Source organism: Apteryx mantelli, chromosome 12 (genome assembly GCF_036417845.1).
Source record: "Apteryx mantelli isolate bAptMan1 chromosome 12, bAptMan1.hap1, whole genome shotgun sequence".
In the NCBI taxonomy this organism is placed as follows: Eukaryota; Metazoa; Chordata; class Aves; order Apterygiformes; family Apterygidae; genus Apteryx; species Apteryx mantelli.
Window position 1 is genome coordinate 28,289,977 of NC_089989.1, and position 23,950 is coordinate 28,313,926.

At 45.2% G+C, this 23,950-nt stretch overlaps 2 protein-coding genes across 5 annotated transcripts in view; both read left to right on the forward strand.

Moving 5' to 3' along the window:
* Window positions 1–23,950, forward strand: part of IFT122 (intraflagellar transport 122) — a 97,144-nt gene that overhangs the window by 15,288 nt on the left and 57,906 nt on the right. The window lies entirely within an intron of this gene.
* LOC106494631 (cullin-associated NEDD8-dissociated protein 1) lies at window positions 565–23,659 on the forward strand. Of its 4 annotated transcripts, none has more exons than XM_067303537.1 (15): window positions 565–658; window positions 4,278–4,421; window positions 8,331–8,485; window positions 10,271–10,394; window positions 11,058–11,314; window positions 11,930–12,035; window positions 12,717–12,865; window positions 15,052–15,344; window positions 16,564–16,705; window positions 17,876–19,381; window positions 19,750–19,845; window positions 20,557–20,726; window positions 20,871–21,035; window positions 21,799–21,906; window positions 22,119–23,659. In XM_067303537.1, the coding sequence occupies exons 1-15, from the start codon at window positions 591–593 to the stop codon at window positions 22,344–22,346; spliced, it is 3,711 nt and encodes a 1,236-aa protein (XP_067159638.1). In that variant the 5' UTR covers window positions 565–590; the 3' UTR covers window positions 22,347–23,659. The 4 variants fall into 4 exon arrangements, with proteins under 4 accessions (XP_067159638.1, XP_067159639.1, XP_067159641.1 ...); XM_067303538.1 differs by lacking the exon at window positions 565–658 and adding an exon at window positions 3,008–3,428; XM_067303541.1 differs by lacking the exons at window positions 565–658; window positions 4,278–4,421 and adding exons at window positions 5,143–5,165; window positions 5,578–5,695.

The window sequence follows — 23,950 nt, forward strand, 5'->3', positions numbered from 1 at the left end:
GGGGCCGCTGCACGGCGTTCCGGCCTCTCCGCTGCCCGCGGGCGCATCGCGCTGCCGGTTCTGCCGCTCCCCAGCCCAACCGGGGCGCTAACGACAAGAGCGCCTCTGCCCCGGGCCTGACTGTCAAAGCGAGCCCGCCCGTGGCCCGACACGTCCCACCGCGGGAGTGCGGCGCCGAAGCGCCGGGGCTCGTGTTCGGGACCAGCGTGTCGGAGGAAGTGAGCAGGCCTGGGGTGAGAGGCCGGGCCGGGAAACCTCGGCGGGTGCCCGCCTTTGCCGCAGGGGCGCCAAGGCCCCGCCACGCCGCGGGCACGGCGGACCCTGCCGCTTTCGGCCGCGCCGGTGCGCCGGGCACCGGCCTGGCCCCGCCCCCGGACCGGCCTGGCCCCGCCCCCAGGTCGGTCTGTCCCCGGCCTGGCCCCGCCCCCGGACCGGCCTGAGCCCGTCCCCAGGTCGGTCTGGCCCCGGACCGGCCTGGCCCCGCCCCGGCCCCAGAGGCTCCCCGCCCACCGCCGCCGCCATCTTGGCGCGCTGCCGCCGCCGCCGATACCGCTGCCACCGCCGCCGCCACCGCCGCCGCCACCGCCACCATGAGCAGCGTCTCCTACCACATCTCCAACCTCCTGGAGAAGATGACCTCCACCGACAAGGACTTCAGGTGCCGCCTGCCGCCTCGCGGGGCCGCCCGGCGGGGCAGCACCGACGGACGGGGACGGCGCTCCGAGCCAGGCACCCGGCCCGACCGCGGGAGCCGCCTGGGGGCGCCCTGTGCCCTGGGGGGGGGGAAGGAGCTGCCCGGGGGTCCGTGTGCCCTGGGGGGGCAGGAGCTGCCCGGGGGGGTCTGCTCTGTGCTGCGGTGTGTCGTGCCCAGGGGGTCCGTGTGCCCTGGGGGAGCAGGAGCTGCCCGGGGGGGTCTGCTCTGTACTGGGGTGTGTCGTGCCCAGGGGGTCCCTGTGCCCTGGGGGAGCAGGAGCTGCCCGGGGGGGTCTGCTCTGTACTGGGGTGTGTCGTGCCCAGGGGGTCCCTGTGCCCTGGGGGGGGCAGGAGCTGCCCGGGGGGTCCCTGTGCCCTGGGGGGGCAGGAGGTGCCCGGGGGGGTCTGCTCTGTACTGGGGTGTGTCGTGCCCGGGAGTCCCTGTGCCCTGGGGGGGCAGGAAGTGCCCGGGGGGGTCTGCTCTGTACTGGGGTGTGTCGTGCCCGGGGGGTCGCTGTGCCCTGGGGGGGTCCCCTTTGCATTGGGGGGGCTCTCTGCATGGGCTGTACCCTGCCCTGAAGGACCCCCGCACTGTGAAGTGGCACCTAAAATCTCACTGCAGGCATGGATGGGATTTTTTTCTCAAGGGAGTTCATCTGTTTGATTTGCAATATTTTAAGCCAAGCATTTTCTTCAGGACTGAGAGGAGGGAAGCAGAGACACCAGTGAATTCCCCCTCCCTCGTGTATATCGCAGCTTAATGCAAGCAAACAAGCGAGCAAAGTGGAGAGGGGAGCAAAAACAATAACAACTAGATTAAGCTTTAAATGCTTATTTGTTGGCAAATGAAGAATATCATAGCAAAAGTGGTGCATTAGTTTTTAGGTTTGCTATTCCCCTAAAATTTAGATGGTCAGTATATTAAGAAGGCTGGGAGACAGTGGTCTGGACGGCCGTGTCACCCAGAGGATGGATGCTGCAGATATTGACTGTGTTTGGACTGCTTTAGGAACTATTTCTGTGCAATAGGAAAATACTTTGCCATTGCCAGAATGCCTCCCCAACAGGAGTAAGATGCTTTTATTGCTTTTGTTAGTAGAAGAAAAGAGACAGGGTTGGGGTCAGTGGCTTGATATTAAAGGTGCTCTATTTAAAAAAAAAAAAAGTCAAAACTAACAAATGTGAAAGACTTTGCCCACAAGCTAGTGCTTTTCACCGTGTCAGCCTGGAAGGTAACAGTTGTGGCAGACTTGATATCCCTAAACACAGGATGACTTCCGCAAAGGCTGCTGATATTTTTCTGGAGCTAAACAGATACTTTTTAAGGAAGTCGATGATGGAGTAGTTGCACTAACAGTTTGATCAAGAAATCTGCAGTTAATATGCCACGCAAGGTGTGCCCAGCATGGCATTTTTCACTTTATAGGGTTATTCCAGAGACGTTTCTCCTCAGCCCATGATCAAATGCGGGCCTGTTATCTTCTGTTGCAGGGCCAGGCGTATTTCAGTTACAGGACTGGGTTTCATATGCTTCTGTCCCATAAATAGATCTGTATACCAGTTTCTGAGGGACCTGTGGGCAGGATGGCAGCAGGTAGCGAGTTGAAAGCTGGATGCGTTGCTCGGTCTGTGGCCATAATTGGTCACGCTTGTTCTACGCAGATGGTGAATGGAAAGTGCAGCTTAATAGCTCTTGTTGAATCAAAAATAGACCGTGTATTGTTAAAATTATATGTCAGAATTCCTCTGTTTTTCTCATTTTGGATTTCTGTCTGGTTATCTAACACCAGAGCAGTCTCTAGTTCCCCATGTACCTAGTTACTACTGGAGAACAAACTTGCACGTTGAAGGTGCAAATGTTGCCCTGGCACATTAGGGCTTTTAACTGCTGAATGAATTACATCAGAGCCTAATTTAAAATGGAGGTGTCATCTGGTAAATGAAATAGAGCAGCTTCTCTGTGCTTCCTTTTAGACACTCATCCCCGTGCTGGGGCTAACATTGGAAAAGAACTAATGTATGGTAACCGTACATTTTTTGGAACCTCAGACTTCTATACTAACACCTTTTATAATCCTGCTCCCAGGAAAATAGATGCTTTCTAGATCTTCCCAGTATTGATTTTGACATTGTCCCTATTGTAAAATAATATTGACTAACAGCGAGCTAGGATTTTTTTTTTCTTTCTGAGCTGGAATGATAAATACAGTGCTTGATTTTGCTTATGGGAGAAAAAAGTGCAATCAGAAATGGTCCTTGCTGCCAAATATTACCTTATATTATTAATCATGTCTGAATATAATTAATTGGACTATGGATAGGGAATAAAGAGCAGGTGAGTGCTTCTTAGTAAAGGGACACCAAAGAATCTGAAGGGGGAAATGAGATGGTCAAGGCTGCACATATCCTGGAGGAAGGTAACTTTTGTACTGTTCTTTTCAGCAATAGAAGCTGCAGCACGGATGCAGCATCTGTTATTTGTCTTGGACCCAAGTGATAAAAAAGCATGCATGCTGTTCACGGTATTGTGTCCTTCACTAGCAGTGCCTCAGTGCAGCAAGATGTTTAGTATCTTTTCTCTGGAATAGAAAGAAACCTCTGGAAGGGGACTAAGCAAGGAAAGAGGTTGAGTGTATGGATGCCACCACTGTTTGGGTTAGGAAGGGCTCCAAGGAGCAGAAGGACATAAACAAACTGTGACTGGGCTGAACAATGGAAAGCTAAATATAGCCTAGGTAAGTTCTAAAGTGTAGTTTGCTTGGAGGCATGACTTCGTTTTTTCATATTTTTAGCTTGATAGGCCATCTCCAAGTGTGGGATCATACAATTGTAGAAAATAGGACTGGAGAGGAAGCCCAGAGTTCATGATCCCATCCCTCTCTTGCATGGAAAGATCAACGATATCTTAGCTGTTCTGAGCATTTATTTGTTTTAGTGATACAAACATCAGTCCCAGAAGAGGACAGGCTAAATTTTGTTTTGGTGTGTACATTGTCCTCAGAATCAGTCGTCAAGTTTCGGAACTGCTTGCTGCTCCCTGTTGTAGTGGTCAAATCAACTGCTGGATTTGGTTGCTAGTAACAAAGAATCTGTCAGTGATGTATAAGCCAGAAAGAACACAGCTAGGTGCGTTCTTAGACCCTAGTCTCATTTTCATAGGAATTGGGCAATTGGGGAGAAAAAATAAATGTTTTTCTAGCATCCTTAACCATTTTGATTTGGAGTCACTGAGACAAAATATACAAGCAAGATCCCACAGTGATAATTTTAGAGTCTTAGTTTACCCCATCCCTACTAAGTATTTTTAGGAGAGGAGAGAATGGGAAATAATGTGTATTTGTTATTTTTATACCTTCTTTAGCTAAGTCCTTTTCAGCTGTTACCTCTGAGTTTTCCATTTGTAAGATAGTAATGATTATTTGTACCTTATTTTTCAGCGTAATGCGAAGGGCTGTATGTCACTGCTTTAAAGTGTTTTTTTCATACATGCGCTATTCATCAAATTTAATTCTCCAAACTAATCTCTAGGAAATGCATTTGTGTCTGTACATCAGCCAATCCACTGTTGCTGTGTGTTGTTTCAGATTTATGGCCACCAATGACCTGATGATGGAACTGCAGAAAGATTCTATAAAGCTAGATGAAGACAGCGAGAAAAAAGTTGTGAAAATGCTTTTGAAATTGCTGGAGGACAAAAATGGGGAAGTACAGAACCTCGCTGTCAAGTGGTAAGAGCCTCGGCAGTAATTACTGTATTTCTTGGCAGTGCTGAAACTCTCACAGGCTCCAGAGAGTGTGTTAGAGTGGAGCCTGGCCCTGCAGTGTTGGCACCTTCCTCAAACCTCCCCTTTTAGGGGCTTTCCTTCTCGTGCAGGGCACAGCAGCCTCTTTCTCTGTTGATACTCAGAAAGGCTGAATGTACAGGTGTCTTTGTAGAAGCAGTAGGTGACTTTGGAAGCATTTCAATGTTTGTATTACGAATCTTACCATATTGAAAATAACATGCCTAAGATTTTATTTCTTCAGAGAGTAGTCCAGATAATGAATTTTGGACACCAAGCCCCTCTATTTTGGAGGGCTTTGAAATCCAGTGCTGAATTTCCCCGTGGTCCTGTCTTTGTTAGAGATGGTGTTAAATTGGTGACGTATATACCCCTTGAAAAATGGCATTTGAATTCCAGGCATTCTGAATCCTACTCTTCAAGGGCGTTTCCATTAAAGCTTACAATGCACTTGTTTTTCTACTTCGTCTCCAAGCTTAGTCTGTGCCATTGCTTTGCTTCTGACCATTTTAATATTTTTTAACCCAAATGAAAAAGGCAGGAGGTCCCTTTATTACTGAATCTTCTGATGAAGTGATCCCACTGCTGACATGTTGTTTCCTGTCTCTCTTCCCCCAGCATATCTAAATGGGAGTGTTCATTCTAGAAATGAAATTGAATGGGTCAGTTCACGCCCAGGGCTCCAGAAAGGTGGGCCATTTAAAGACAACTTTGGGTTCCTGTATTCTTTCCTACTGTGGATCTTATTCCTCTTCCTTTCTTTTTAATCTTATACTGCTTCTATCCCTGTACCCTGTGACCTTTGGCTCTTTCTTTTTGATTTCCACTACCCTGATTTTTCCCCAGCTGTTTTGGCCCTGTTCTTGTCTCTATCTAGTTTGGGTTTGTTTCTTCTATTTTTTAAAGAAAAACTGTTGGGCCCTGAAAAAAAGAGAAATTTCTTTGCCCATTTATCTATGGCTGCATCAACTATAAATCTATACTCATTACAATCTCTAATTCATCCAAAATGTGATAATTAGAAAGCAAGCTTCAAAATGAAACCAGTAACATTTCCTTTCTATAACTTAGGAAGTACTTATAACAGCTAATGTCCGGTCAGTTATTCCCAATCAGGTGGCAAGTTTCTCTAAGAAGGAGGAGGTGTGACACTTTGAAGGACACTGACGGTTGAATTAGGCCCAAGCGTGGATCTGTGCAGCCCACCTAAGGATTCAGGAGTAAGTTAGGAAGCTACTGAAAGGTCTCACAGTTGGATTTTATCATCTAAAACAAAGGTCTTATTTCTTCAGAGGAAAGCTGAAATCACACTTTGCACCCAAAAAAACTCCTAAATTTGAAATTCAGATGCAAACCTGTCCTGTTTCTGGTCTTGTGTTTTGGTCCCCCCTCCCCCACAACAGTTCAGACAAGTTCTTCTGCTTCTCTATGCCTCAGTCTCCCTGCCTGTAAAATAGGGATAACAATCAGTTCTTGTCTGTTCTGTATTTTTAAATGTAGGTTTGAAAACCATTTTCACTTGCACAAAATCTTATTATTTTGTATTTTTTTTAACTCTCAAATTTCAGAGAAGATACTCTGACTCTAAATAGCTATTATTGTCCTGATTGTTGAATTTAAGAATAATCTTGTACAGAACAGGCTCTGTGTGAGTCTGGTTTGTGAACTCTGGGAAACACTGTGCATATAGTGCTTGCTAAGCATGCTGTTAGGAGCAGTTGTGGCGTACCAGCAAGGAGACTTGTGCCTGTCCATAGACGTTCCATACAGCTTGCATTACTGGAGTTATGCCAAAAAGAAGAGAGAAAAAGAAGGGAAAAAATGCACTTTTCAAAGATTTTTTTTTACACTGTGGCTAGAAGTAAACATTGTAAAGTGCTAGCACCATGTCTTCTTATACAAGCTCTTAACAAAATATAAATAGTCAAGACCCGTGTTTTGACAGTCTCATTCAGCTCTCACTGAAGTTTGGGATTTTTTCCACTGACTCTGGGAGCAGAGCCTCTCTTGTGTGTAAACTTCAGTGAAAGTAGGGTATGTTGGGAGTCCTCCATGTCTCTGTCTCTCTTTGGACTCTATAGAACAACTGGTATCCTTTCTTTACAGGCTGTATGGGCATCTAGCCTTGATGACAGTCCCCAGGGAACAGTGGCTGCGCCCTAGTATTATGCAGCATACTCAGCCAAAAAAGCTCTAGTCCCACTTGTCTTTTCTGGATAAAAAGGTTTTTTTTAAAAAAAATCCAGACTGAAAAAAGACAGATTAGTCTTTTCCTTCACTCCATTTTCACCTGGCTATGTGCATAACATACTGAGAGAGGGGAAAAAAGAACTGTGAAACCTTTTGGAACTTGTTATTTGAATATATTTTTGCTCTGGAACAGCAGCATAATGGTATTTTTAAATTTTAAGAACCCTGTTGAGAAAAAATGGATATGCTACACATGAATCCAAAGGAAATTTTCAGTTCTCATAGGTTTTCTGAATGCAAAGGACAAGATCTGTAATATTCAGTTCAACCACCCAGTTTTGACTAGTCCCCACAAGGAAGGGAGCAAGCAGTGATTAACATCCCGTGCCTGACCTGCGGCTTAAAGTGCAGCCACCTTACTGCTACAGCAGGTAGCTACTGCTCTGCAAGGTGGTATCAGCCCATGGGAAATAGAAAAATACCTGTAGCACCTGTTAGGAATCTCTGTTCAGGCCTAAATCCTACCAAAATAATTTCCTGATTTGAGCACGAAGAATTACCTGATGGTGGTAATCTGCAAGCTAGGGCCCCAGTTCTCCAGCTAGGCAGACCCTTGATGGGACAGGAGGGTATGGGTCTCTGTCACTCATGGGTCGCTGAGCCATGGATGAGGTCGCTTCACCTGTTGAATAGCAACATGTTTTCCATGGATGTTTATTAAAACAGAAAGATTGAATTTCCCATGCAGTGTGATGTTTCCACTCATCTGTGTTCGTTTCTTATGAATATTCTAGCAACCAGATTTGCTGTTTGTGAAATAGTAATTTCTCAGGGGTACAGAATATTCATGGGAAACAAATGCATTTTGAATTCATTAGCATAATTCAAAGATTTAAGTCCAGCTGATTAGGAGAGGAAAGCTGCAACATGTGACTTGTTGAAATACAGTTTAAACTTCACATTTTAAGTAGTTACCTTGTAAATAGGTGCAAATAAAAATAAATAATTGCAAGTAAATACTGACAAACACTCTATGCACAATTTTGAATACAAGCTCACCAGCAGGAAATGTAGGTTGTTAACAAAAAAATTTTCTAACAAAAAAAAAAAATGCAGGGAAATGAAGCTGTTACTCAAATCCAGTCTTCCCTCTGTTGTAATTCTGAGCCTGGCTCAAGTAGAGGTTTTCAGACATGTGGCAGAGGGCAGTAGGTGGTTAATTACATGTGCAAATCCATTTGGCATTTGCTCTTACAAGTCAGTTTTTGATGTATTTTTCAAAATCTGACTCTAAATGTTACCATTATTCTCTTTAACATGGTCAGTCTCATTCTAAGTCATTGTGTCATGATCTCTGAGCTGCCCCTTCCACTAAAATCTTAATTGGCCTCATGTTTGCAGTAAGTTAAGTGAAGTATCTTCCTGCAGATCTGATCTAAAGCTTTCTAAAGTCTGATGTAGAGTTAACTGAGGCAAGAATACAGGGTACATGAGCCTAGGGGCACGACATGTGCTTCTGGGTATCAGTACTCTGTACAGATGTTTTGGTAATATTTGCACTTGGGACTGAGCTGCTCTTTAAGGAGGAGTGAGTCTGATCTGTCCCTTCTGACGGTGGAAAGCAGCCCGCTTTCTGTTCAGTCTCACTGACTTCTCCTCCTACAGTCTGGGCCCACTGGTTGGCAAAGTGAAGGAGTACCAGGTGGAAACCATTGTGGATACGCTGTGTGCAAACATGTTATCAGACAAGGAACAGCTGAGGGACATCTCCAGCATTGGGCTGAAAACTGTCATCTCGGAGCTGCCACCAGCTTCTACAGGTAAAACATCTGCCCCTGTTTGTCAGACTAAAGCCATAAGGAGTCACAGCCTTTGGGAAACAGAGGAAAAAAGTATAGTTCAGAGCCTAAGAGTTATGGATTCCTCCTTCCCCTGCTAGATTGCAAGTAATGGAATAAGGAGGAAAGATGAGCAGAAGCTGAGATACCAATGTGATTAAAGATGAGACAGAATGAAAACTCTTTGAGTTGGTCACCCTGAGGACGCTTCAGTCTGAAACTGCATCTGAATTCTTGCAGAAATCCATTTTGTTTATAGCAATCCCAATGCATTCAGCTTGGGTCCAAATACTGCTGCTGAGGCAGCCTGGCAGGGCTGTTTGGTCTCCACGTCAGCAATGCCTCCAGCCTCTGTGATCCCAGCAGCGCCAGCGCTGCACCACCTCCTGTCTGCAGCCCTGCTGAGGTCATCGGGCTTTCCAAAGCTGCCCTGGCTGCTTCTGCTGGGTGCAGAACTAGGTATCCCAAAAATGCAGCAGCAGCTCTTCAGCAGATATCTGAAGTGCCCAGAGATTTAAGCTAGCTGCCTCTGCAGCCATCTCGTACCTCTTTTGTTCATTCATGGCAGGTGGCCGTGGCAGTGATATCAGTATGGATTTTAGCCTTGGAGGAGAACTGGGATTAGTATGCAAATATTTGCTGAATTCCTCTCTCAATTTCTGCAAAATGTTAAGCTCTTGAAAGCCATCCTTTCAGAAGTCTTTATTTAACATACATCATGTGAGCTGAAACTGTTTTAGGGTAGCAACAGAATAGATTTCCTTAGTGGTTGGGATTGACACTCTGTGTGGGTGGAAGGCAGCAAAAGTGATGCGAGTTCGTTGCAAAATGGAGCGGTTGGACATCTTCCTGTGTGCTTCCTTCTCCGTTACCTTGCTCCATGTGCTCGCTTTTGCTGTGGTGCTGGCTGGAGAAAAGGGGAAGTTTGAAATAACAGCCCAACAGTGCGTGTCTGAGATGGGCTCCTTTCTCAGTGCTAGTACAGCAGTTAATGATACTCCTGGGATGCTCTCACTGCGTGAGAGATGCTGTGTTTCTGTCGCGTCGGGAAGGCAGCGCTCAGAACGGTGCAGGAAGCAATTGTCCCTTCTGTGCAAAGTTCTGTGGAACCTGAAGCTGCTCGTGCTTTGCACTGAACCCACTGGGAGGGGGAAAAAAAAACAATCAATGTTGGGACAGGCCCACCCCGGCAGGAAGACTAAACTTGTGTCTGGGCATTCATCTGGACTGTAGGAGATCAAGGTTCAAGGCTGTGATTGTAATCTCAGCACATCCTTGAACCTGGGTTATATATTGTTCTGGGACAGATTTATCTAGTTTTACCCCTAAATTTCATCATGGAACTGAGAAACAGTTTCTGTCAGAAGTACTGTTCTCATGGAGGAAACCTTGATTTGTTGAAACTGAACATTTTCACATTAAAAATGAAGAAAAAAAAAAAACAACAACAACACCTTCCAACCCAGCTGTGCTCCCTGCACTGCATGGGCCTGGGAGCTGTCTGTGACAGACAGGCTGTTCGGTGGTAAAAGGCACTCTCCAAGAGCAGAAGCTTCTTCCAAAGAGTTAATGCATCGTACCCCGGGGGGGATACCTTGCTGCTTCCAGTGGCTTTCCCCTATCTCAAACAAATGCTAGTTGACTACTTTTCTTGTCATCTCTCCCTGCGATGATTTGTTTTTTTAATGTAGGAGGGATTGAATGGTTCTTAGCAGTATAAAGATTTTTTTTCTTAACTGACAGCAAGGAAAAATGTCTCTCTTGTAGGCTCTACCATGACAGCAAATGTGTGCAAAAAGATCACAGCCCAGCTGACAGGAGCCATTGGCAAGCAGGAGGATGTATCTGTGCAGCTGGAGGCACTTGACATCCTGTCAGATATGTTGAGCAGGTACCAAAGGATTTTCCTCTGGCAGCTGTGTACTGCAGGGGACTGCACTGTGCGGGGTTGCTTTTGACTTCTGTATTTCCCTAATCTTACTATGAGGACTCAGAAATAAAGAATTGGTGTTGACTGCTACTGGGGATATATCTTGGCAGAGCAGATTCCCCAGCAGGGATGAGAGAGGACATGTCGAGCCCTTTTGTGCTTGGGAATAGCAATAAGAGTGGTGAAGTATCCTGCGGAAGCTCAGTTCAACTTAATGCAGGCAGAAAGGAGAGGGAAAAGAAGGGAAGTTTATTTTAGCCCTGTGATCTGATCACATATGCATTTTTTTTCCCCCTGGCTGCCTGTTTCTCTTATTACATAAGTCAGAGTGACAGTGTCATATGTCAACTGCACACAGAACCTTATCAGCAAAACCCCAGCTTATCCAGAAGGAGAGAGTCATAATCAAACTCTTCCATGATGAAGACAAGTAACCTTTCCCTGTGTTGTACGTAACAAGTCAGTGTTAAAACCACAACACCCTTTTTTGGTTTTGGGGCTCTTTTCCCCCTGAAAATGCATGAAGTCTTCATAGCTGAGGGATTTTTTCATTCCCCTTTTGCTGGCAATGGAGGCTTTTTCCCTGAGGATCTGACTTTCAATTTCTTTTTCTGTTGATTGCAGACTAGGGGGGACACTCCACTCTTTCCATTCCTCCATCCTGAACTGCCTCCTTCCTCAGCTGACAAGCCCCAGGCTGGCAGTGCGTAAAAGGGCCATCATTGCCTTGGGTCATCTTGTCTTGACCTGCAGTGGGAACATCTTCTCGGAGCTCACGGAGCATCTGCTTGCTGAGCTGAAGAGGAACGAGTCTACTTCTACCACCAGGACTTACATCCAGTGTATTGCTGGCATCAGCAGGCAGGCTGGGCACCGCATAGGTAGGATGAGTAGCTTGAAATGTTGCTGGCAAACGCACACACATTTTAAAGCAGCTCATTTTTAGTGGTAAAAGAAGTGTGTTCACTCTGTTTCTGATGTGTCAATGGCTTGTGCTTTGTGATTCCCTCTGGGGTCCTGATCTGGCTCTCTGATCTCCACTAGGAAGGGAGGAGACACTGAACTAACTCTCTGGCTGCCATTCTGTAGTGCCTTTTATCTCAAGGTCTTGCAGCACTCCCCTGATCTTAATGCCTCTGTGAAATAGGTCAGCAGGTTTACCCCATTTTAAATGAGAGGAGAAATGGAGAGGCAGCATATTGTGTTACTTGCCTAAAAGATCTGCTGGAGCTGAGATTAGGTCCTAGATTTCCAGTCACAGCTCTCTTTCCATGACTGGAACGACAACAAGGTGCTGGGGGCAGTGGACAGGGGCTGAATGCTGAAAATCCTTGCTAGGCATGTTCTTGGTGGGCTGCTGGCTCCTTGCCTGCAAGGTCCAGGGAAGGAATGCACTGCAGGGCACAAGAAGAAAGCGGCAGATGGCTAAGCCGCTAGCTGCTTAGATAGATGAGAGCTGGAATGATTTTCACTGCTGCTTACTTTGTCCTTCCCAGGAGAACATCTGGAGAAGATAATTCCTCTGATTGTTCAGTACTGTAACGTGGAAGACGACGAGCTGAGGGAGTACTGCTTTCAGGCCTTCGAGTCTTTTGTGAGAAGGTGTGTGCACTAGAGGAACACTTATGCACCTTCTTGTGCCTCCGTGTCCTCCTGTTGTAAATATCTATGCATTCAGCATCCAGGCTTGAATGTTTTCTTGCATGTGTTCCTGTGGGGAAAAGACAGCCCAGGAATGAAATCCCTTTTTTACATGCAGAGTTGGGCTCGAGTGCATGAGCTGTTTCACCTCCACATGAGCGTGTGTGTTTCTATATTGGTTTTGCAGGAGTGGAAGTTTTTCTTGTCTTTGGAGGATCCTGCAGCAAGAGGGAACTGTCTTGCTCCTGGTGCCTGGAGGGAATGGGAGGAAGGTGGCTCAGGCACTGGAGTTGCTGAGCTGCAGCTCTCCAGCCATTATTTGGTCAGAATTTCAGTGCTTTCCCTGGGGAAGGAGCCCTACAGAGCTGATGAGGTTTTCTTCCATGGCGGGGAAAGGATTGAATTAGATGGCGAACTCTCCCCCCTCCCCCCAATAGAAATTATTGCATCCTCTCCAGGAGGATGTGGTCTTACTTCATGCACTGTGGGAAGGAGAAGCTCTGGTTTAACTCGTTAGCAAAATGTTTTAAAAAGTTTGTGAAGTGTTTTGGGATCCTTTTGAGATGAATTATGTTATTTGCATATTTGAAATTGCTTATTCTTGGATTTATTTACTCTTAAGATTTTTATTTGTCTTGATAGGTGCCCAAAGGAAATTGACCCTCACATCCCTAATGTGATGGGGTTGTGCTTGAAGTACATCACCTTTGACCCAAACTACAACTATGATAATGAGGAGGAGGAAGAGGAAGAGATGATGGAAACTGAAAATGGGGAGGATGAAGAGCAAGGTGCCTGCTTGTGAGGTTGACTGTGCTCAGCAGAACGCTGGGTTAAAGCTTCTCCCCTTCCTGCTCTCTCTCTGCATCCATAGTGTTATATTTACCTATCCCCATTCAGATCCATGTTAAGACAGTTAATTCTCTTAAATGGGTTATTTTAATTTCAGTGATAACACAGCTGTATGTGTAAGGTTCCAACAATGATTCTGATTTTGTTAGTTTTACTTTTTTTCTGACCAGCTTCTCAGATCTCTGCTTGCCTAAGGCAGCGGGGGAAACACTGAAACTCGCGCTGTGAACTAGCTTAGCAGAGAGCTAGATCAAGAAAGCGTTGCCTTTCCTGTCCCTGCTGACTGCAGGTGTCTCTTAGAGCACATCCAGCAACGAGCCAGGCTTAATGCCTGGAAATCCTGAGAAGCAGCTGCTTCGCCGTCTTGATTGTTGGAAACGCTCCCTCTGCTCCCAAAGATGCCAGTGCTGCTTGCAGCCTGCCAGGCAGACCTCAGACCCCTGCTCCGAGTAGTTGGTTTTATATGCACACGCCACAGCCCCTCTATGGGGAAGCATGAGCTGTGTCATTCTTTGTTGCTCTTTGGCTGGTCTGGACTTCTGCTGGTGGAACCAATGGTTTGAATGCAGCTATAACCCAGATTCCTGTCTGTCCCGATAGTTTAGCTCTAGCCCATCTGGCATATATGAGTGAAGGGGTTCCTTATTGGGGTCCTGACAAAATGATATTTCTTGAAAAGAAAGGTATTACAGGCAAATCTAGAAATTGCAGTTAAACAATTACCTACTCTTCTTACTACATCTACTGGGGTGCCATGCAACATTACTGTTTTTAACTCTGGCAACTAGCCAATATTTGTAGTTTATTCTGGTTAGAAGGGGAATTGGAAAGGGAATGAGGAGTTTCTTTGATGTGTTCTTGTTTATTTACAAAAATGGACAAAATCCTGTTTCCCTGACTGCAGGTAACATCAGGCAAACAATCAGCACTTCATTGCTTCCAGGTTGTCCCAGCCAGCACCTCTGCCTGGGTTTGTCAGAACCATGCTGGTTTGTTAGGCTGGAGCCTCTTCTTTGTTTCTGTGATGCTTCCTCTTGTCTCTCCATCTGCTAGGCTGTTTTCCATGCATACACACTGTCCCTGAAATCAACAGCCAGCCAGAGCTCATCTTTGCAGTCACCTAGAGGCTACAGAAGCTATACTTTTGCCTCTGTGAGGTTGTTTGCTTTTTTTCTGCAGGAAAAGATACATGCTTAACTGCTGTTTTAAATGAAAGGCTGCAATTTAGATGTACCAGTTTCAGTGCAACTTAACACAGCCTATAAACATTGTAGGCACACAACTGTATTTTTAATAGAAGGTAGGTATTTTGTACTACTTTATAACATAAAAGAACAAAGCTACAAGCCTAAACATCTAAAACAAAGTGCCACCGTTGAAAGCATCTTGGTCATCAGTGAAGGTAGTTTGAAACTATCTTCGGAAGCAGTCTCTTGCTTGTTTTGGGAATCATGTTTAGTTTGAGGTAGATGTCGAGCCTTGGTCAGATAGGAGGGGTGCATTTAATGACTGCTAGCTATAGACAGCATTTCATACCGTCTGCACTTTAAAGCTGCACAAAGTGTGGCAGCTGAGAGTGAAAGTTAGGACAAGTCCCTTGAAGAAAGGCATTTTTGTTTACTTTCATACTAATTGAGGTAAGCTACTGGCCAGCTTTCTGGAGGATATATTAAATGTTCTGCTAATAACATCGTAAATTGTTACACTGTTTTGTGCCATTTAGGAATTGCTAAAACAAATATTTACACATTTCTGGCTTTAACATCTGGGAATCTCATTCCCCCTTCGTAACAAAAGCCTTGATGCCAGAGCTGAAGCGGCCTCCCCAGTAGGTGTAGTAATACTGAGGTTTATTCTCTGTCAGCTCTTACTAGGGACACAAGGATCTGAGCTCACATCAGCACAGGGCAGCCCTGACTCATGTCAGCTGTCCTAATGCATAATGATGTCTGTAGAAATTGTCCACATAGCCCACCCCTAATGTTCCCGGATACGTGTGGCATCTGTTAGTGGCATCTGTTTGTCAGGTCAGTAGCTGGAGAGGGAAACTCCGAGGCATTAAGTGATCCTCTAGCTCCGGTCGTCTTTTAACAATGTACCTCGCTTTCCCTTGACTCCTTTCCAGAAAGCGATGATGAGTACAGCGATGATGATGACATCAGTTGGAAAGTCCGCAGGTCTGCAGCGAAGTGCCTGGAGGCCGTTGTCAGCACCAGGCACGACCTCCTCCAGGACTTCTACAAAACCCTTTCCCCAGTTTTGATAAGCAGATTCAAAGAGAGGGAGGAGAATGTCAAAACTGACATCTTCAGTGCTTATACCTCCTTGCTGAAGCAAACACTGCCCATCCAGAGCTGGCTGCATGCTTCAGATGCCACTGGCAAAGATGATGTTCCCCTCACAATGCTTCAGAACCAGGTGCGTGAGGAGATGGTGCGCGGGATTAAATCAGAGAGCAATGAGAAGAAACAGCTATCGTGCCATCAATGAATGTGGCTAGTAGCTAAGCCTGAGAACACAGCAGGTTAAAGGAGCCATTGGACACACAACCAGTGGGGACTAAGTCCCCTGGGGTAGCAGTTGACTGCTTTCCTTCCACCATTCCTGCAGAGAGAGCTCTGGGGTGTAATCTACGCTGGCCCCTGGGTTAGTCTCTGAAATGTGTTTGCAGACTGTGTATGAGGGACATTAGCCTTGGGGTATAATTCCAGTCTGTTGCCTGACAGTTGCTCCAGCTGCTGCTCAGGATCTCATTGAATAAATCATGGTATAAATATATCAGGGTTGAGCCGCTGAAGCTCATTAAGGATTGGATCCAACCGGCAGGGGTATTGGAGTGTGTGACTCTGTTCGTTATGGGAGAACATCCAGCTGGTTCCAGAACAGCTTGCCGTGGCTGTGCACAGAGACCGCACACCACTGCTGATGGAACTAAAGCAAATGTTGGAAGTGATTTGTTTTGTTGTTGTTGTTGTTTTTCCCTGACACACTGTTTTAATTCAGAAATATGCTGGAGGAATACAGTCAGGATGTTTTAGCCACATGTGCTGATCAGGGCTCTGTCCAGGATCCTCGTTACAGCCATGGTCCATACAAGATATTTTAGAAGAAGATGAAAGCAATATTGGAAATAACAGTGTTACTATAGAATACTGTGCCTGTGAGAAGCTTTTTCTGGCTAATGCTACTAGTGGCTGGTCAGTGCCTTGAAGCAGGTTTAAAATCCCTTCCAAAATGTAATTGCATGACTGATAAATCTTCTATATGTTTGAGATATATTTATTTAAATAACTTGCACCTCAGCCCTTAATTAGATTTGTTCTTTGATCTGGTGCACTTCTTTAAGCTTCCTTATTAGAAGATCATACTGACTTCAGAAAGGGTTGCATAGGGATCTGTTTGTAGAATTTCAAAGAGAAGAAAAATCTTTTCTTAATGTGCAGTCTCCTGTAATGCATCCCTCATCTATGCTCTAATGAACGATTGGACAGTTTCTTGCTGGCTCCCTTTCAGTTCCCTTGCTGCACTGTCAGTGCCCCTGGCTCAGCTGAACAAGCTGCTTTGGCAGCACAGCTCTGTGCCCGAGAGGCTGGGGTGACTGATGTGATTCTTTCTCACTTGCTTTTCCAAACTGCAGGTTCCCAACATTGTCAAGGCCTTGCACAAGCAGCTCAAAGAAAAGAGCATCAAATCAAGACAGGGCTGCTTCAGCCTCCTGACAGAGCTGGCCAACGTTCTTCCTGGTTGCCTGGCGGATCACATCCCTGCACTAGTGCCTGGTAAAGCTTGTCTGTGGGCAGGGGATGAAGGAGCAGGGTTGGCTTAATTCATTCAGATCACTGGTAATGTGTATGCTCCTTCCCTGCGTGTCCTGGTTTTACCCTTATCTGTTTGTCTCACTGAAAACCAGGATAAGTATTTCAGGTTCATTTCCACACTTCCCTGACAAGATGTGTTTAGGCAGGCTTGCTCCTGCATCCTTTGAAACTGGCTGGAATTATGCTCCTAACCTGCTGAGATGAGGAACACATTAGTGACATTTTTGTCTTATAAAATGTAGTGGCATTTTAAAAATTACTTGTACTGACTGATACATTCCCCCATTGTTTGATGAACTTCCCCTGCCTGGAGGTTCATGAAGCATCCCAGACTTCTGAGCGACTTGTAATACTAAGGTCCTGCCTTGGTTCTTGATGTGAATAGATAGTAAATACATAAAAAGTCTCCTGTGATTTCACTGGGCCCAATCTGTGCGCCTCCCTCTTATGTCTTAATAGATTGCAAAAAAACATTCAAACCAGTGTATTCAAACCAGTCAGCACATGACTTTGGGAGTGGCAAGCAGGATTGTTGTAAATGTTTCTGATCAGTCTTCTGAGAAACATAAATATGTCCATAGAAATTGGATTTGGAAGTATCTCCCTTCTGTAAAGGTAGCCCATCTTTAATGGTCCACAGTTATGTTCCTAACAGTACCAAGAGGTGTTCTAAAGCTAGATGAACATTAGCGCCTCAGCTTCCTTTTTTAAGATTTCCCACAGATGAATAAACTCATGAAGAGACATTCCTGCTGCCCTGAGTGCCTTGTGTTCAGACTAGATTTTCCCCATCTTAATTTCACGCCATTTTGTCATACTTATTTGCACTTTACTATCAATTCCTCCTTGTCTCAGCCCAAGATGACTTTTCTAATCAACCTTCTAAAACGTTTTCATAGCCAGCCATCCAGGGCTGCTACGAAGAACAGTTATGTCTGAATTGCCAATTCCTTGAAAGCAGAAAGACTGCCAGGGTAGTAACTCTGTTTAATGCTTTGTATCTTTTGGGTGGGGGAGGAAAAAGAGTTTCCAATTGTGTCCAGCTATTTAAGATTTGAGGGGAGGGGGGGCGCTTTTATTATAAAGCCCCTTGAAGAAATAAGAGCAATCTTTCTTGTCTCCTTTGCACAGGTATTGTTTTCTCCTTGGCTGATAAATCCAGCTCCTCCAACATGAGGATTGATACACTGTCTTTCCTTCACGTCCTCCTTTGCAACCACCAGCCAGAGGTGTTTCATCCTCATATCAAAACCCTGCTACCTCCAGTTGTGGCCTGTATTGGAGACCCCTTTTATAAGATCACTTCAGAAGCTCTACTGGTCACTCAGCAACTTGTGAAAGTTATCAGGCCCTTGGATAAATCTTGCACTTTTGATGCCAAGCCCTATGTGAAAGACCTTTTCCCTGGTACTCTGAAGCGACTGAAAGCAGCTGATATCGATCAGGAAGTGAAAGAGCGAGCTATCTCATGCATGGGACAAATCATTTGCAATCTGGGAGACCATTTAAGCACTGATCTCCAGCCAACCTTGAAGATATTTCTGGAGAGGCTCAAAAATGAAATCACCAGATTGACAACAGTCAAAGCATTAACTTTAATTGCTAGTTCTCCACTTAAAATAGACTTAAGACCCATTCTAGGGGAAGGTTTCCCCATTTTAGCTTCCTTCCTGAGAAAGAATCAACGTGCCTTGAAACTGAGCACTCTGACTGCTCTGGATATCCTGGTGAAGAACTACAGTGACAGCCTCAAGCCTGCCATGGTAGAGTCAGTCCTAACGGAGCTCCCTGCTTTAATTAGCGAGAATGACATGCATGTTTCCCAGGTGGCTATCATGTTCCTTACTACTTTAGCTAAGGTTTATCCATCCTCCATCTCTAAGATCAGCGGTTCGATTCTTGCTGAAATCTTTCAGCTTGTCCACTCACCTTTGCTGCAGGGAGGGGCACTCAACGCTATCATAGATTTCTTCCAGGCTCTGGTTTTGACAAAAACAGCCGCCATGGGTTACTCGGAGCTGATGAAGCATCTGACTGCACCTATATACTCCTCGGGTTCAGCTGGGGCGTCGGTGACATTACACAAACAGGCTTATTACTCTGTCGCAAAGTGTGTGGCAGCCCTTTCCTCAGCCTGCCCAAAAGAAGCCCCTGGGGTAGTGAACCAGTTTATCCAGGATGTAAAAACCCCCAAATCCAGCTCTGCTGTTAAGGTGCTAGCCTTCCTTTCGCTGGCAGAGATGGGGCGCACCATGAACCTCAGTGCACAGAGAGAGCTCAAAACAGTCATCCTGGAAGCGTTCACTTCCCCCAGTGAAGAGGTGAAATCTGCTGCTTCCTATGCCTTGGGGAACGTCAGTGTTGGGAACCTTAAGGAGTATCTTCCCTTCATGCTGAAAGAGATTGGAAGCCAGCCCAAGAGGCAGTACCTCCTGCTGCACTCTCTGAAAGAAGTCATCAGCTCCTCCCCGGCGGATGGCCTCAAACCTTATGTCGAGGATATTTGGGCTTTGCTTTTTAAGCACTGCGAGTGCACAGAGGAGGGGACACGCAATGTGGTGGCCGAATGCTTAGGGAAACTGACTTTGGTGAACCCTTCCGAGTTACTGCCTCGACTGAAAAAGCAGCTGTCATCAGGTAATGGGAAGGGCAGTGGTGAAAGTGCCCTAGAAATGCCTTGTTTTGCTGGAAAAGCCTCTTGTAGACTGCTGGTGGGTACAACAGGGAGCAAAGCCAGTCTGCAGAGGTGAGAAGGAAGCAGGCAGCATCTTTGAGAAGGGGTTTCAAAGGACTAGCAGGTTGCATGGAGTGGAGGAGGGCGTTAGAAACAGGTACTGCATGCAGAGATTGTGCTGGGGCAGGATTTAAACGACAAATCCTTTGTTCTCTTATCTCTTCATTACATGTCTAGTATAAACGAGAACAGATTAGGTACTTTAAAGCTATAGCAATGATTTTGTCTTCTGACCTTTCACCATTTTTTTTAATTTCCATCTTCACTGCAGGCTCTCCACATGCCCGGAGCACGGTCGTAACTGCAATCAAATTCACAATTGCAGACCAGCCTCAGCCTATCGATGCTCTCCTGAAAGGCTGCATAGGTGGGCTAATAGAAACAGCACTGTGAGTGGGAACATTAGGCATCAGGCATCATTAGCAGATCCCTAGGGACTTTTTACACCTCTGTGAACCTAATCCAATCCAGTTAGTTTTCATTCCTGTTTCTCTGCTTTTGGGATTAAAGACCAACATTGTCATGCGAGTCCTTGTTAAATGGTCTGATACTTTGCTCTCAGGCATGTTCCACTGGTGACAGTTTTTTACGGAGCATAAATTCCCCCTGCTTTTCAACTTATGAGTCAAGCATCACACAGACAAGGATCTTGAAAAATGTATACTATGTTAAAACAGCCTGATGCCTTTGGAGCCTGCATCTTGGATCTGTTGTACAAACTGAGCCTCCTGTTTCAGAGAAGCGTAATCAGAGCAATTAGGAAGAAGACTTCCTTGAATACTGAGGCTTCTGATTTGTCTTTAGGATGAGGTCCATGGTAGCTAAAATCGTGCTGTTTGTTCTGTGCCCCAATGCAGAAAGGTCATGTTTCTTCCAATTACTATATCCCAGATGAAGGGAGGGAAAGCGTCTCTAATGGCTCTGTTTAGACTGTGCCCCAAGAGTTACTTTGCCATAGATGGTTTCATATCCAGGCTCCATGAAATACATTGCGGTGTTCTTGGTTCATCAACAAGTGCTTTTCAGATAACTGTTAAAACACTGCAACAGGACTGATTTGTGTGTTCTTATCCCAAAGGTGACTTTTTAAAAACTCTTCAGGATCCAGACCTGAATGTTCGACGTGTGGCTTTAGCTCTGTTTAATTCTGCTGCTCACAACAAACCTTCTTTAATCCGAGATTTGCTAAATGCAGTGCTGCCCAGCTTGTATAGCGAGACGAAGGTCAGGAGGGAACTCATCCGGGAGGTATGTCGTGCGAATGTATGTGATGCCTTTGTGCACAGAGGTTGGAACCGGCTGGGCTCAGCAGGGTGGGGAGAAGCACACGAGGCATGACATGGTTACCCTGTCTGCTGTTAGGTGACCAGCTGCATTTTTTTCTTGTTTAAGGTAGAAATGGGGCCATTCAAGCACACAGTGGATGATGGCCTTGATGTGAGGAAAGCTGCTTTTGAATGCATGTATACGCTCTTGGAAAGCTGTCTTGACCGGCTGGATATCTACGAGTACCTGAATCATGTGGAGGATGGACTGAAGGATCATTATGACATTCGGGTAGATGCTTTTGCCTTAACTGCTAGAGCGTAGTGGAAGTAACCGATGTTACTTACTTCCTTGGGAACCTGGGCTTGAACTGAGCTGATGTGTAGCCACAGCATAGAGTCTCCCTGTCATGCTGCTTTCCTGTTCTCTGCAACTGCTGCAGCCTTTCACCAAAACATTTTCCAGCTGTGGTTTGACTTTGATGGCCTTGAAAATACAATGCTGGGGTAGCCACTCTTAGGTAAATTTCCTATAACTCTAAAATATCAATGCATTGTCACTTGCCCTGTATGGCCAGCAATACTATCCTAAAAAAAATCAGCATCGTTGATGGCCTCATAGCTTAATAGGAACTACAGGCACTACATGCTTTTCACACTGCTTGATATCCACTTAGAAATGGGTGCAACAATGGCACAATCCCTATGGTGAATGCAGTTATTTCTCTCTCAAACTGTCAGATTTTATGGACTCTTTGGAGGATGATATATACACCTGGGACTGGAGTCCAAATGGGCAACGGGTGTATATCGGTTTCTAAACAGGTACATTTCTAATAATACCAAACTGTTATAAAACCCCAAGTGCAAAGGAAAAAGAAAACCATTCCAGGACAGATGCTGCAAAACAAGCGCCATACGAGCAGCACGGAAACACAGGGAGAACAAGCACATGGGCTTTAGTAGACAGTCTCCGTGCTCAGCCTCGGGAGTGGAGGGCGTTGCGAAGCAAGGGCAGGACCTGTTTGATTTTTTTTTTTTCCTTGTCTGTCTAGATGCTGACTTTCATAATGCTGGCTCGCCTGTCTGCACTCTGTCCTAATGCAGTTCTGCAAAGGCTGGAGCGACTGATCGAGCCCCTCCGGGCAACCTGCTCCACAAAGGTAAGATCACATGGAAAATGTGACATGCTAGGGGTGGAGTCTGCCAAGAAGAGTCACCTGTGCTGTTAGCCTTTGCTCCGGGTATTGCTTCTGAGCAGTCCTCTCCCCAAATCCTTCTGGTTAGAAAATAACCTGCTTGTTTCTGTCTCTGCGCTTCGTGCCTGTACAGCCTTTTCTGAATCCCAGCTGAATGTGCTGCTTTGGATTTTTAGGTAAAAGCCGGTTCCGTGAAACAGGAGTTTGAAAAGCAGGATGAATTGAAGCGCTCAGCAATGAGAGCAGTAGCTGCTCTCCTAACAATCCCCGAAGTAGAGAAAAGTCCAGTGATGGCTGAATTTTCCTCTCAGATCAGATCCAATCCTGAAATGGCATCACTTTTTGAAAGCATTCAGAAGGATTCTGCCTCTTTATCCACCACAGAATCAATGGACATGAGTTAAGATTCTGTTTACTCCCATCACCTTCCTGTCCTCATAATGCATTAATGTAACAGATCCTTCATAGACGGGCTAAGGAAGAATGTCATCGAGCTGGTCTCACCTGCAACAGCCCCTGCAAGTCATTGTGTGATGATACGAGAAAGTGACTGGTTCCAGCTGCACGTGCAGGAGTTGGACATCTCTCTGAACTGTAGCAAGATATACGAGTCTACGAAAATGTGTCCTTATGTAGGGAATGGAATGAAAAATAAGAGTATACTAATTGGTCAGCACAGCAAGTTATTAAAGGGCATACAAGGCAATCGAAATTTGGTATGGTTCCATGAAAAATGGAGACCATTTCCTGGAATGCTTCCCTACGGCAGTACAAAGAGAAGTAGTTGTAAAGGTTTTTTTTTTTTTTTTTTTTGTTAAACACTGCACATGCACTTTCTACCCCAAATTGTCTGAAGAATGTGTTTCTATTGTTTCACTAAATAACACGGCTAATAACTGTAAGTCATGCCTTTAATTGGTGATGAGCATCATAAGCATCTTGTCCCAATTTTAAAAAAGAGACCGTGTTAAAGAACTAGTTAAGCTGTATGAGCTACATTTAGAACACTTATCACCCAGATGTCCTGCCTTTCTATGTAGGACTAAATTCACAAAATATGTGATACTGATATTTTAGTATTTCTGTGGCATTTGGGAGATACAAAACTGTCAATCATGCTTGACTGCCATTATTACAGTTTTAACTGTGCAAAATACCTCAATCAGCTGTCTTCCAAAAGAGATCTACTTGATTGCATTACAGGAACTAATCTGCTAATGAGTATTTCTTTACATTAAACAAGGGCATAGCTGTTCCCCTTTGAGCAGCTCAGTGTTTCTATTACATGACCAGCCACCTGCACACAAGTCACATACCAAAGCACTGATATAGTCTGAACTTTAGTCATTCAATAAAACACATGCTTTTTCAGGAAAGCTGATATTCAATAGACTAGAGTCCCAGCACATTAACTAGCTAGAATATAAGCACTCCACGCTAATGCTTTTGTAATTTGAAAGTTTAAAGTGGCTGCCTTGTTCAAATCCTGCTTTGCACAGGAAAAGAGCCTTTTAAGAGACATGAGAGAATGTAATAGAAAATTAGAGAATGAGGCCACCATGACACCCTTCTTGTAGCCATGGATTTGTAATAAGCTTTCATTTTTCTCCATTTTTGACAGAGTGGTTGATGTGAAAACTATTTATAGTGCAGTGTGAAAGAACATCCATTCTGTTTGAGTGGTATCCAAAAAAATAAAAATGTACTTATGAAGCTGCATCCATTTCTGAATTCATTAATGATCACACTGAAATTACAAATTGCTGCCTGTAGCCTACAGAACAAGGGAAAAACAGATCTTTCTTTTTCTTACACTCTAGTAAGACTTCAGTCCCTGAAGTTGGCTCAGCCATGGGATAGAGCCCTAGCCATACTTTAAGTTAAGGTTACTTGGTGGAGTATCTAAAAGGAAACAAACACCTGAATCAGAGCAAGAGCTACTGAATGAAGTACACTGCTTTAAGTCCAATGTCAAACAGCACAAAATAGAGGTTGCAACTGGAGACAT

Coding starts and splice junctions, on each gene's coding strand:
- LOC106494631 (XM_067303537.1), top strand. CDS start 591: ATGAGCAGCGTCTCCTACCACATCTCCAACCTCCTGGAGAAGATGACC. Junction 659..4,277: donor TCCACCGACAAGGACTTCAG/GTGCCGCCTGCC, acceptor GTGTTGTTTCAG/ATTTATGGCCACCAATGACC. Junction 8,486..10,270: donor GCTGCCACCAGCTTCTACAG/GTAAAACATCTG, acceptor TCTCTCTTGTAG/GCTCTACCATGACAGCAAAT.